The sequence below is a fragment of the Marmota marmota genome, unplaced genomic scaffold, assembly GCF_001458135.2.
Source record: "Marmota marmota marmota unplaced genomic scaffold, marMar, whole genome shotgun sequence".
In the NCBI taxonomy this organism is placed as follows: Eukaryota; Metazoa; Chordata; class Mammalia; order Rodentia; family Sciuridae; genus Marmota; species Marmota marmota.
In genome coordinates, this window is record NW_026000241.1 from 4,161,197 (window position 1) to 4,175,691 (window position 14,495).

At 43.6% G+C, this 14,495-nt stretch overlaps 1 protein-coding gene across 1 annotated transcript in view; it reads left to right on the plus strand.

The window, feature by feature from the left end:
- LOC107145026 (olfactory receptor 10T2-like) overlaps positions 1-5,818 on the plus strand; it is a 7,122-nt gene extending 1,304 nt beyond the window's left edge. The window contains exon 2 of the mRNA XM_015488866.2: positions 4,863-5,818. Coding sequence (XP_015344352.2) covers positions 4,863-5,816 — 954 coding nt within the window. The 3' untranslated portion in view covers positions 5,817-5,818. The remainder of the gene's footprint in view (positions 1-4,862) is intronic.
- Positions 5,819-14,495: the final 8,677 nt, after the last annotated feature.

Sequence of the window (14,495 nt, forward strand, 5' to 3'; positions counted from 1 at the left end):
TTTTTTTTTTTTTTTTTTTTTTTTTTTTTTTTTTTTTGTCAGAGAGAAAAAAAAATTCATAGCACCTGTATCCCAGCCACTAGGAAATCAGGAGTGCTGAAAGTTCAATACCAGCCTGGGTAAAATAGTGAAGCCTGGAATATTGTACTAGAGTTCACGCCTATGTGATGCAGGAGTATGTATGGAAGGGGCTTTTCTACTCAATCCCCTGCTTTAAGATGCTCGACCAGGGCTGATTTATTCCTGAAGGGAGGCTGCGAGAATACGTAAAGCACCCCTTTCTTATATGACAACTAAAAGCTCAGACCCCATCAGCCTGGTTCTGATTCTCCAAGAAGCACCATTCGGCTGTTGAAAATTCTCCTGACTCCCAAAGGTCCCCACATATAATTTTCACATCATCGTGCAATATGTGGCTTTTGGTGTCCAGCTTCTCTCACGGAGCATCACATTTCTATTGAGTTGTGACAGGTATTAAGAACATTGTGGTTTTATGGAAATAATCATACTTCATTTTTGGATTGCCCATTTGCTTATCCATTCACCAGCTGATGGACATTTGGGTCATTTCTACCAGCAAGGTGCTTGTGAGTGGTGCTGCTATAAACATCTGTGTGGAAGTTCGTGTTCAAAAAACTGTCTTCAATTTTTTTTGGTCTATACGGAGGAGTGGCAATGCTGGGTCCTATAATAACCCTTAGGTTTAATTCTGAAGAACAAGCTATCTTTTTTAAAAAAAATTTAGTTGTAGATGAACACAATACCTTCATTTTATTCATTTATTTTTATGTGATGCTGAGGATCAAACCCAGTGCCTCACACATGCTAGGCAACCACTCTACCACTGGGCTACAACCACAGCCCCAGAACAAGCTATCTTGTTTCATCTTGCATTTCTTTGATTATCACAAAACTAAATATCTTTCCTCCAAATGGTATCGAACATTTGCATTTTTCCTCTTGCCTACTGTTAGCCTTGGGCAACAGGGGCCTCTGCCCTGCTAGTGATGCTTCTAGGCACTCTACTCTGACCCTCTTCTGTCCTATCCCACCCCAAGGCACACAGTTTCCACAAAGCCAAGAGTATGTGTTGACCTTGAGCTTGCACGCCTGTGTAATCAGTGCTGCATAGAACTCCACAATTGCCTGCTTAGGTGGCTGCCAGCCACCATCAGATCTGAGAGTGCACCCCTTGCTTGGGTCCATCCCTCTGCCGTGGCCCACACTGCTGGTGTGTGTGCCCTGGATGTGGCCAGGCAGTGGCTGCTGGTGGAGGCTGCAGCCTGCAGGTGACTGTGCTGGTAAATGTGAGGCCCCTGGAGTGCTGGCTGGAGTCTGGGGTGGGAAAAGAAGGGGACAGGCCATGGGTCAGGAACAGGAACAGGCTCAGGGTGCTTCAGATATCACCACCATCTTCTGCTGTGGACCTCTAAAGAGACCCGGAACTCCATATTTGAATCTGGCATTTGGTTATTATAAAAATATGTTTTTCAATGTAGGGAGTTAGAACATGTTTCATATAACTAAGAGATTATTTGTTTGATTGATTGATTGATCAATTTTGAGACCAGGTCTCACTTATGTTGCCAGGCTAACCTCAAACACCTGGGATCAATCAAATCCTGTCATAGCCTCCCAAGTAGCTGGGACTACAAGTGCACTGGACTAGCATTATTTTTAGCTTTAAATATTCAGTTCCATGGCATATGGGCCTTCATTTGAACTCTGCAAATGTGGAGAGTGACCCTGGGCGGTTTTGTTTGTTTGTTCATGTGTTCTGTTTATTTAGTTTTGTGTGTTTGTTTTGGTTTTAGTGATCACTGCCTTTATTATCTGAAGATTTATGCCAGTTGTGGTGGTGTACACCTGTAATCCCAGCTACTTGGGAGGCTGAGACAGGAGGATCACAAGTTTGAGGCCAGCCTGGGCAAGTGAGCAAGACCTTGGCTCAAAATAAAAAAAACTAAAAATGTTGAGGATAGCTGGGCACAGTGGTGCAGGCCTATAATCCCAGCAGCTCAGGAGGAAGGAGGATCAAGAGTTCAAAGCCAGCCTTAGCAAAAGCAAAGCACTAAGCAACTCAGTGAAACCCTGTCTCTAAATACAAAACAAAATATGGCTGGGGATGTGGCTCAGTGGACAGGTGCACCTTAAAAAAAAAAATCAATCCCTGGTACCTTAAAAAAAAAATGTTGAGGATATGGCTCAGTGGTAGTCAACTGGCCCAGCATGCACGAGGCCCTGGATTTGATCCCCAGTATTGGAAAATAAAGTTTAAAACATTTAAAGTCAGTCTTTGAGCCAGGCATGGACCCATGGTCCCGGCTATTCAAGAGGCTGAGGCAAAGTGGATCACTGGAGCACAGGAGTTGGAGGTCAGCCTGGGCAATTTGAGACCTCATCTCAATTTTTTTTTTTATTGGTTGTTCAAAACATTACAAAGCTCTTGACATATCATATTTCATACATTAGATTCAAGTTGGTTATGAACTCCCAATTCAATTTTTTTTAAAAAACGTCAGGCTTTGGGGTTTTTCATTACATTCCTCAGAGAATCTGACTGAAGTTCCTCCTACTTGTGCTAGATTAGGGCTTAGCAAACTACAGTATGACTGCCAAATTCAGCTCCTTGACTTTTCATAAAAATAAAGCCTGATTGAAACTCATTTCCATAACATAGTACGACTGTGTGTACACTACAATGACAGAGCTGAAACAAAGATTGGGCAGCCCACAAAGCCAGCCCTGGCTGAAAATAATTACCCACCAGTGCTAGATCCACATGGCTGCCTGCTTCCTGCTTCCTGGATCTGCTCTCTTCAGGAAAAATGGGCATCCCTCTTTACTGCCTTTTCTCCTGTGAAGTTCTTCCACAGTCCTCATTTGTCTTTTCTTCATAACCAGAATATCTAGAGGCTCCTTAACATTTTTAGATGTTTTACTCACTTTAGTTCTTCAGAACTAAAATTTAAAACTTATGTTTCCCAAGTGAAAATGTCAACTAATTTCTCAAAAAGTTAAGTCATAATTTAAATATCCATCATCCCACTGCTGCTGATGAATTTTTTATTTATTTTTTTTAGTTGACCTTTTATTTATTTATATGCAGTGCCAAGAATTGAACCCAGTGCCTCACACATGCCAGGCAAGTGCTCCACCACTGAGCCACAGCTCCAGTTCCAGCCCCTGCTGATGAATAGTTTTAAGATGCACAGTCATTTAAATTTTTCTCTCCCTACAAGTGTCACTGGGTTTGCATATTACTTCCAAGGCCACTAGATGGCACAAATATCCAGTCCCTCTGTCTCCGCACCTTTCCTGTCTCAAAGGAGGTAAAGACATGCTGTGGGGGCTGAAGATGAGGCTCAAGCGGTAGCGGGCTCGCCTGGCATGCGTGCAGCCCAGGTATGATCCTCAGCACCACATACAAACAAAGATGTTATGTCCGCCGAAAACTAGAAAATGAATATTAAAGAATTCTCTCTCTCTCTCTCTTTAAAAAAAAAAAAAAAGACACACTGTGCTCCTAAGCCAGTTTACTCTTTTAAGAAACCATATATTTATTTCAATTGACAAGTAAAAATGCATATATTTATTGTGTACATCATGATGTTTTGAAATAGATATACAATGTGGAATGGCCAAATTCAGCTGATTAACAAATGCACTACCTTACGTGGCTATCATTTTTGTGGTGAGAACACACAATATAGTCTCAAGGGTTTGTAAGACTACTGTGGCCACTTTGTGGGCTAACAGTGAGCTGTGTGTTCCTCAACCTTCTCAGAAGCCATAGGTCACAATAGATCTCCTCAAACTGTTCCTCCTAATGAAATTTGCACTCATTGAACAATATCTCCCCAAAACTCTCCCCATCTCTGGCAACCACCATTCTAGCCTCTGTTCCCCCTCAACCTCCCATCCCCCACCCCCGGTACTGGGGATTGATCCCAGGGGTGCTCTGCCTCTGAACTGCATGCCCAGCCCTTTTTGTTGTTGTTGTTGTTTTGTTTTGTAACAGGGTTTTGGTAAGTTGCTGAGCTGGCCTTGAACTTGCAATCCCCTTGTCCTGGCTTCTCAAGTCACTGGGATTATAGCCATGCATTACCGCACCCAGCTTTAGTCTCAGCTTGTATGAATTCAATTGTTTTAGCTCCACATATGAGAGAAATCGGGTAGCATTTCCCTTTCTGTGCCTGGCTTATTTCACTTAACACAATGACCTCCTGGAAATGAACATCAGCTGGGAGAAACATTCAACCAATGACTAAGGGGAGGTGGGGTTCATGCATGAACCCCCTCACCCCTCACCCCTAGGGTGGGCTAACAGTGAGCTGTGTGTTCCTCATCCTTCTCAGGAGCCACAGGTCACATTAGGCTCCAGGTGCCCCGAGAGGCCACTGCTTTCTCTTTTCTGGTTTGTTGGATGACTTCCACATGATTTACCTTCTTTTCCCCCTATAGCGACTTGCTGAGCTGCTGAGGCTGTCTAGAACTTGAGATTTTCCTGTCTCAGCCTCGGGAGTCCCTGAAATTTCAGGCATGCACCACTGTGCCCAGAAACGATTTACTCTTACTCTCGAATCCTTATCTAGGATCCGTTTCTAGGGACTTTAAACTAAGATAACAATGTTCTCACTGCCTTCTGCCCACCACACCCCCAGCATCTTCTCCTTATTTGTTCCTATGATTTTCTTACTCATTGAGGAGACACTAGTCAACTGGGTGATGCCAGGAAACAAATGACTTACCATTTCTGGGTGTCTGTCCTGTTTATAAAACAGGGATGACTCTGCTACCCCACCGGACCTGAGGCCAAGCAGACTCCTCTACTTAGTGCATTTACTGTCCTCTCTTCCCAGGCTCCCGAGAAGCAGAGGGGAAATGGGACATGGCTAGTGACAGAGTTCGTGCTGGTGGGATTCTCCAACCTTCCACACCTGAGGACCACACTCTTCGCGTTGTTCCTCCTCACCTACCTGGTCACCGTCAGTGGCAACGTCACCATCATCACCATCATCCATGTGGATCGCACCCTCCACACACCCATGTACCGCTTTCTGGCGGTGCTGTCCCTCTCTGAGACCTGTTACACGCTGGTCACCATCCCCAACATGCTGGCCCACCTGCTGATGGAGAGCCAGGCCATCTCCATCTCTGGCTGTCGGGCTCAGATGTTCTTCTTCCTGGTCCTAGGATGCAACAACTGCTTCCTCCTTACCCTGATGGGTTACGACCGGTACGTGGCCATCTGTCATCCCCTGCGCTATTCGGTGATCATGAGACCCACCGTTTGCCTCTGCCTGGGAACCTTGGTTTTCTGCTCTGGGTTCTCGGTGGCCTTGATCGAGACCTGCATGATCTTCTCCTCGCCCTTCTGCCGCGGAGGCCGCGTGGAGCACTTCTTCTGCGACATCGCCCCGGTGCTGCAGCTCAGCTGCGCAGACAGTGCGCAGAGGGCGCTGGGCATCTTCTTCCTGAGCGTGCTGGTGGTGCTCTTCTCCTTCCTCCTCATCCTCCTGTCCTACGCCTTCATCGTGGCGGCCATCCTGCGGATCCGCTCCGCCGCCGGCCGGCGCAGAGCCTTCTCCACCTGCGCCGCGCACCTCACGGTGGTCGTGGTGCATTTTGGCTGCGCCTCCATCATCTACCTGCGGCCCGACTCCGGGGCGAACCCCGCCCGGGACCGCCTGGTGGCTGTGTTCTACACGGTGGTGACGCCGCTGCTCAACCCCGTGGTGTACACTCTGCGCAACAAGGAGGTGAGGGTGGCGCTGAAGAGGACCCTGGCTCGCAGCGGCGGGGTTTCAAGATGAGGACTGGCTTTGTATTGTTCACGAGGATCTAGGTTTTCATTAACGGGTGCCCCTCCTGAGACCCAAATCCCCCACCTGGAAAACAGGATTGACTTTCATATTCTTCCTAAAGATTGACGCGTTTGTATTTTTTTTATTTTTCTTCTCCAGTGTTGCGACAGGCCCCAAAGCCTTGTGCATATTGGCAAGCGCTCTACCACGGAGCTACTTCCCCAGCCCCACGTGGTGGGATCTTCATTCTCAAAGCAACAACTGTGAGAGGTGGGAACTAGAAGAGAGGATATGGTCGTGAGTGTTCTAATCTTTTGAGTGGACTAATGTCAACATTGGGGAAGTAGATAATGACCCTTGGAGTGGTCTCAGCCCCCTCCCTGTCTCTAATGCTCTCCTGCCTTTCTACCTTCTGCCATGGGATGGTGAAACCACAGCCCTGGCCAGATATGGCTTCTTGGACCTCCCAGCCTCCAGGAAAAAAAAAAAAATTAAAAAATTCTCTCCTTTAGAAATTACCCAAGATGTTATATCAGACTGTAGCAGAAACAACAGAGGCGAACACAGGTACTGGGGCATAGCTCAGAGGGAGAGCTCTTGCCTGGCATGCACAAGGCCCCCAGATCAATTCTTAGCACCAGGAAACACAAGCTAAGTCAGAAAATCAGCACCACAAGTTGGATTCTTGTTATAACGAATACCTGAAAATGTGGAAGTGGCTTTGGAACTAGGTGATGAGTAGAGACTGGAAGAAGTACAGGGCAGGAGCCGGGCGCAGTGAAACATGCCTGTAATCCCAGCGGCTGGTGAGGCTGAGACAAGAGGATGGTGAGTTCAAAGCCAGTCTCAGCAAAAATGAGGCACTAAGCTACTCAGTGAGACCCGTCTCTAAATAAAATACAAAATAGGGCTGGGGATGTGCTCAGTTGGTGGAGAGCTTCTGAGTTCATCCTCAGTACCCACCTACACACACACACACACACACACACACACACAAAGGAGAAAGAAAGATGCAGGGCAGGTCTGAATCTTCTTAGAGATTATTTAAGTGGCCATGATCATGATATTGATAGAAAGATGTACCTGAGATGAGTTCTCAGAATAAAATGAGGTAAATATTATTGGAAACTGGAGTAAAGTACATTATATGAATTGAAAAAGAACTTGGCTACATTATATACAAAATCAAGGGTTTTTGTGGAAGGCAAATTTTAAGTACAAGGAACTAGGATATCAGGTGAAAGAAATATCTAAGAAAAATATTGAAGGAGTTGTGTGACGACTTTTAATTCCATATGGTAACATGCAGGAAGATAGATGTGATTTAAAGACAGAAATTACAATTAAAAGGGAAGCGGAGCTGGGTGTGGTGGTGCACACTGTAATCCTAGCTACTTGGGAGGCTAAGGCAAGAGGATTGCAAATTCAAGGCCAGCTAGCGTAAGTTTGTGAAACCTGCTCTCAAAATTAAAAATTTAAAAAGGCACTGAGATGTAGCTCAGTAATAGAGCATACCTTTTTTTTTAAGAAGAAAATATTTAAAGTAATTTAAACCCAAGTATGCTATGCCTGGTGTGGTGGTGGATGCCTGGAATCCTAGAAACTCCGGAGGCTGAAGCAGGAGGATCACAAGTTCAAGGGAGCCTCAGCAACTTAACAAGGCCCTAAGTAACTTCACAAGAGCCTGTCTCAAACTGAAAAATAAAAAGAGTTGGGGATGTAGCTCAGTGTTAGAACGCTTGCCTAGCATGTGCAAGGCACCAGGTTCAATCCTCAATACCACACACACACACACAAAAAAACATTTTAACAGTACCATTCATAACCATTAAGAACTGGAAACAACCCTTCAATGATAAAAATGTCCTTCAATCGTTAAACAAAGATATATGGAATATTACTCTGCAACAAAATGGAGGAAGTACTGAAACATAAAACATAGAATATAGAAGAATATCACTAATATAGGGGCTGTGAGTTTAGCCCAGTTACAGAACACTTATCTAGCACCTGCAAGGCTCAGGTTTGATCCCCAGTACTGCAAAATAAATAAATAAAGTTTTAAAAAACATATATCACTAGAATAGCTGAAGTTTAGCATACTGACTATACCAAGTATTAATAAAGATGTGGAGCTGCTGTAATTCTCACACATTGTAATTGCCCATGGAATGTAGCACGACCTGTCACAAATGGAAACAAGTATGGGTAAGGAAATTGTGGTATATTTGTACAACACATCACACATGCCATCTTCTGCAATAAAAAGGGGTACACATAATATGGGAACTGCTGCATGAAACAACACAGATGAATCTCAAAAGCCAGACTTAAAATCCACTGCTACAAGATTCCATTTACTTGAAATTCTAGAGACAGACAGTAGATCCATGATACCCAGAGCCAGGAATTTAGGAGGATATTGACTACAAAAAGACACAAGAAAACTTGATTCTGGTAGTAGCTATATGGCTACATTCACTTATCAAGACATCCCCAAATTTAAAATTTATTACATTTCATAGATGTTCATTTTACCTCATAGAGCTGAACAACAACAAAATAAATGAATGAGAAAACTGAGTCCAATTTGAATTCTTCAAATTGCTCCCATCTCAGTATCTTAGCTCTAAAAGCCAAAATAAAACAAAACAACAAAACAGAATCCTTTAAACAAAACAAACAAACAACAACAAGAAGAAGATATATTCCATCTTGAACAAAACAGCCTGGTCTTGGTTGGAAAGGTATCTTGCTCAGAGCATTTATTTATGGAGCTAGAGAGTGGGGCAAAGGACACAGAGGGTGGTCTTTATGTTACCCACAGTCTGGCAGATCCAACTGACCTGTCTGAATGCACTGATGATGTGTGTACATGTGTGTGTGTGTGTGTGTGTGTGTGTACACGTGCGCCAGGGATCGAACCCATGGCCTTATGCATGTGAGACAAGTACTCTACCAACTGAGCTATATCCCCAGCCCAAATGCACTGATTTTTAATATGGAAATGGTGTAGACAGCTTCGAGCTAGCCCCTACATTGATCCTCTGTATTTACCTATGGCTTCCTGACAGCCAACCACCAGGCTCCAGCTCCACCTTCCCCAACCTTTCCCTTCCTGAGGGAGAAACACCTGTTTAAAGCTAACCTCTCCACGTCAAGTGTAGGAGATTGGAGTTGGAGTTCTACATTAAGGAATGACTGTGTGTTATGGCTTATATGTGAGATGTCCCCCAAAAGCTCATGAAGAGGAGAAATGCAGGTTTAGAGGAGAAATGATTGGGTTGCGAAAGCCTTAACCCAATCACTGAATTAATTCCCTGATGTGATTAACTGAGTGGTACCTGAAAGCAGGTAAGGTGTGGCTAGAGGAGGTAGGTCCCAGGGGCGGGGGGTGCCTTTAGGATTTATATTTTGCATCTGTTAAGTGGAGTGTCCCCACACACACACTTTATGATCATCATGTAAACTGCTTCCCTCCACCACACTCTTCCTCCATGATGTCCTTCCTCACCTGGAGCCCTGAGGAATGGAGCCTATGGACTGAGACCTCTGAAACTGCGAATGTTTAAATAAATTTATTCTTTTAGTTACAGCAGCAAAAAAAGCTGGCTAAAACACTGTGTGCATACATGTTCTGGTATATTCTTTTCCCAAAAATGTTAATTTGCTATTTTAGAGCTAAGCATTTTCCCTCATTTAAAAAGTAAGAAATAATCATGCATCCCATGTGTTTGATGGACCCAAGAGATCTGCTGAGAAGGAAAGTGCTTTCAAGAATTCTAGCTGTTACTTTTGCTTTTGCTTTTGATATATCTTAACAACCACACAGTTTTTCATGTTTTCAATTTTTGGTCTGGTAGTAAAATTCTTCTTCCCCAAAACATCTTGTTGGCAGTTGTCGCAAAGATTCCTGTTGTTGTCTTGTAAGCAGTATCAAATTCATCAATGTAGGAGTTCTTTATTTCAATATGGACTTCTGATAATCTTAATTTCAAAAAATACTTTCTCTGCTGATTCTCAAATCAAATGAGGAGGCTCATTTCAGATGATTGCTTAATCTTTATCTCAAAGAAAATCTTTCTACCTTTAAAAAAAAAAACAAGAAAGAGAGAGCGAGAGAGAGGCTTTCTCCACACCAACTTGCCTGAACACATCTCCTTTGTTCCTTTTTTCTCTGTTCTTGAGATCTTCTGGCATGATGGGTGCCTGAGAAGCAGCGTGATTTGCCATGACAATGATGTAGTCATCTACGCACCTCCTGTGGATGCATTTCTAGGCTGAGTGTGACACAGAGGTAGAACGTAGTCATTTCAGTTCCGAGTTTCCCACCTGACTCTTCATGAAGTCTAAGGTTTAGACTAATGGCATTATTTCATATTGTGCAGCATTGAATTTTAAGAGGATTGTTTCCTTCAGGGTAGAACTTTTAGCAAACCTGTGTACAGCTTACTCTGCAATGATCATGGGAGCAGGCATTTGGTTAAAGCTCCAGAGACTGAGCGTCTTGATTTTTTAAAGTAATTATGAAATCACCTCTTTTTTTAACCCAGCAATTCAAATGTCTAATTGAACAAAATCAAGTGATGCTGGCCAAATTATACTGTTATATTGTGTATCTATATGAATATGTAACAACAAATCCCATTATTATGTACAACTATAATGTACCTATAAAATAATATAGAAAAATCGGGGCTGGGGATGTGGCTCAAGCGGTAGCGCGCTCGCCTGGCATGCGTGTGGCCCGGGTTCGATCCTCAGCACCACATACCAACAAAGATGTTGTGTCCGCCAAAAACTAAAAAATAAATATTAAAATTCTCTCTCTCTCTCTCTCTCTCTCTCTCTCTCTCTCTTTAAAAAAAAATAGAAAAATGAATGAAAGAATGAATAGATAGAAAAAAAGAAAGGTGATAAATGATAGAACGTAAAAGCATCAAAGACTATAAATCAATAGATGGATAAAAAGATGATAGATAAATGATGGTTGAATGGAGAGAGAGAGAAAGAAAGAGAGAAAGATGGATAGATGGATGGATAGATAGATGGATAGATAGAGAAGCTGAGTACAGTGGCACACACCTATAATCCCAGCTACTCAGAGGCTGAGGCAGGAGAATTGTAAGTTTGAGGCCCACCTGGGAAATTTAGCAAGACCTTGTCTCAAAAAAAAAAAAAAAACTGCTATGGATGTAGCTCATTAATAGAGCACTACTGAGTTCTGGCCTCAGTACTTAAAAAAATAAAAATGAGAAATTAAGAAGATAGAAAATTAGAAAGAAACAAAGAAGATAATGGCTGATGCTGCTGATGATGGTTATATAGAAAGATATGTTTGATGATGATGAAGACTGATAAATAAAAATAGATGAAAAACTAAAAGAGAATATGCTGTATTAATGAGACATGGTCAGGGAGTAGGCAATGGATGGAACCATCCTTTGAGAAGAGCCAAGAAGAGGGGAAATGACCCCAATGCAGAGAAAGTAGCTGAATGAAGATCAATGAGTGTACTTTTTCCCCCTGCAGCAAACCAGAGAAATGAATATATTTCATAAATACATTTCATAAGCCAGGTACAGTGGTGTCCACCTGTAATGCCAACTACTCAGGAGTCTAAAGCAGCAAGATCCCTTGACCCAAGGAGTTTGAGGCTAGCCTGGGCAAATAACAAGACTCCATGTCAAGATAAATAAGTGAATACCTCTCGCCCTCTAATCTCCCACCTGTGCCTCCCATTGGCCAATCCCAAGTGGGCATCAGAGAGCAAAGGAGTCACTTGATGTCTCCCACCACCACCACCGTCATCCTCTGGGGCACAGAACAGAGTGGAGAAGGTGTAGGGAAGATCTGGAGGACAAAGGGCAGCCACTCAGCTGCTCCATTGTTGTCCTGACTGTGAAAAAGCCCACTGGAGTTTCTAACTGAATATTACTCAGCATTAAAAGAGAATAAAATTATGGCATTTGCAGGTAAATAGATGGAGTTGGAGAATGTCATGAAGTGAAGTAAGTCAATCCCCCAAAACCACAAGCCAAATGATAAGTGGATCTTATCATGTCTCTGATAAGTGGATGCTGAGGGGGGTGCTGTGGGAAGAATGGAGGGACTTTGATTGGGCAAAGGGGAGGGAGGGAAGGGAAGGGGGATGAGAGCAGAAAGATGGTGAAATGAGAGGGACATCATTACCCTAGGTACATGTATGACTGCACATATGCTGCAACTGTACATTGTGTACAATCAGAGAAATGAAAAGTTGTGCTCCATATCTGTACAATGAATCGAAATGCATTCTGCTATCATGTATAATTAGAACCAATTTTTTAAAAAGAAAGAAAGCTAATTGGAACATCAAATCCAAAGTCCCCAAACCATCCCAACTGTGGGGCACTGATGAAGTCACATCACCTGAAACCTTGAATCCCACTAGCTCATTTTCCCCAACCACGATGGCAGGCAGGCTTCCTGGTTCTCCACCTGGCACCCCTCCCTGACCATTCCTGGGAGTCTCAAGTGCTAACAAGTAAAGCTGGCTCTACCTGGTACAAAAGGTGGATTCCCTCGGTGGGACACTCTTCTCCAAGGCCCTGTTTCATAAAGCCAGGGTTGAAAGATACAGTGGAGAAAATAGACTGGGGAGGGTGATTGTCTCCTCATTTCTATGGCCTTCAAAAAGAAGGGTCCCCAGACTTTCTTTTTTATTATTTTTAATATTTTTTTAGTTATAGTTGGACACAATACCTTTATTTTATTTATTTATTTTTATGTGATGCTGAGGATCAAACCCAGGGCCTCGCATGTGCTAGGCGAGTGCTCTACAGCTAAACCACAACCCAGCTCCCCAGACTTTCGTAAGCCCCAACAGGTATTTTAGCTACCACTCCCAAGTATCTACTCACACACACAGCTAAGATGGACTGCTCTCCAGCCAAGGAGTCAAGTGTCAGAAATTCTGAATAGAGAGATCATTCCAGAGAGCTCCAAAATGAGGAAGAGCAGGTGCGGTGCTGTCATGGGTAAGTGAACCTCAATCCCAATGGGCAGCCTTCAAAAAACTGGATCCTACCTCAGAATTTCCCCCAGAGAGAGAGGTGAGGAAGCTGAGGTATGTATCCACCAACTCCCAACCATCTCTCATTCGTCGAGGTTTATTCCTACATCACACAAAAGAAAGTCGCCAGGTAGAAATCTCAAGCGTTTACAGCCAGACACCTCCAGCTTGAACTAAAAATGGTAAACTCTAAGGGAACATAATGGGCACCTCCTATACCCCCCCTAACTAGCCTCAAATCCCTGAGTAGAGACTGGGGTGGGGTGGGGGGGCTTGTGTCGTCCATCATTTTACTGTCAACAACTTGCCCAGGACTTGACTTACAGTAGGAGCCCAATAAATAGGTAGCAGTTAGATGAACAGGACATAAAACCAACTTGATAGTTGATCCAATTTGATCTGAGACTCCCTCCAGCCTTAGGGAGCCAATTGAGCACTCAATTGATAGGAAAAAATTAGAAAAGACTGTTGCATCTCTACTTAGCCAAAGGAAGGGGAAAGTGGAGTGAATGTTAATTTGTTGCAATTTGTTGCCTCCACAGAATTCATCTTGCAAACCTGATTGCCTCTAAATGTATCCCACCCCCAGTAACAGAGCGGACTTTAAGAAACTCATTAAGAAATTAGCACAGCCTGGGACTGGGGCTGGGGCTGGGGCTGGGGTGTAGCCAGTGGTCCAGCATATGCTTAGCAAATGCCAGTTCCTGGGTTCCCTCCACTATACTGCAAAAGAAAGAAATTAGCACACCCCATATCCCATTGCAGGGGTTGATTCTGCCTCTCAGTGAATAATTATCAATGTCTGGAGACAGCTCCACAGCAAAGAATTATCTGGCCCCGAGTGTCAATATTGTTGAAGTTAAGAAACCCTCCATTAGGGGCTGGGGTTGTGGCTCAGTGGTCGAGTGCTCACCTAGCATGCACAAGGCACTGGGTTCGATCCTCAGCACCTTATAAATGTAAAATAAAGATATCCACCTAAAACTTAAGAATAAACATTTTAAAAAGAAAGAAAAAGAAACTCTACATTAGAGGATGGATACGTGACCCAATTGAGGTCCATAGAAAATCAACCCCACTCGTCCTTGGACAGTGCAATATGGTCTATGACTTTGACATTTATTTTGCTGTCATGGAGAGAGTGCTGGAGTTGTGGGGTATAAAAGAGAGACTGGAGCCGGGGGATAAAACTGAGGAAGAGAAAAGCTGTAGGCATGAAAAGAAACTCAGCCTTGGTTGACATCATTTGAGCTGCTGGGTCAAACTTCACGGAAGCTGGCCCTTTTTCTTTATGTGACCTAGTAAACTTCTCTCTTGCTTAAACCAATTGATTCTTGTGTCACTTACATCCAAGAGCACTCCAAGTGACAGGGAGAATTTATGGACATCCTATTCCACTGACCCTCCATGATGTGTCAGTCAGCTCTCCATCCCTATTACAAAATACCTCAGAAAATCAACTTGAAGGAGAAAAGGTTTACTTTGGCTCACGGTTTCAGTCCATGAGCAATTGGCTTCTTTGCTTTGGGGCCTGTGGTGAGGTGGTACATCACGGCACACAATGGAGCAAAGTTCTCACCTCATGGCAGCGAGGAAGTGAAAAGAAATACAGGAGAGGCCAGGGTCCCCATATC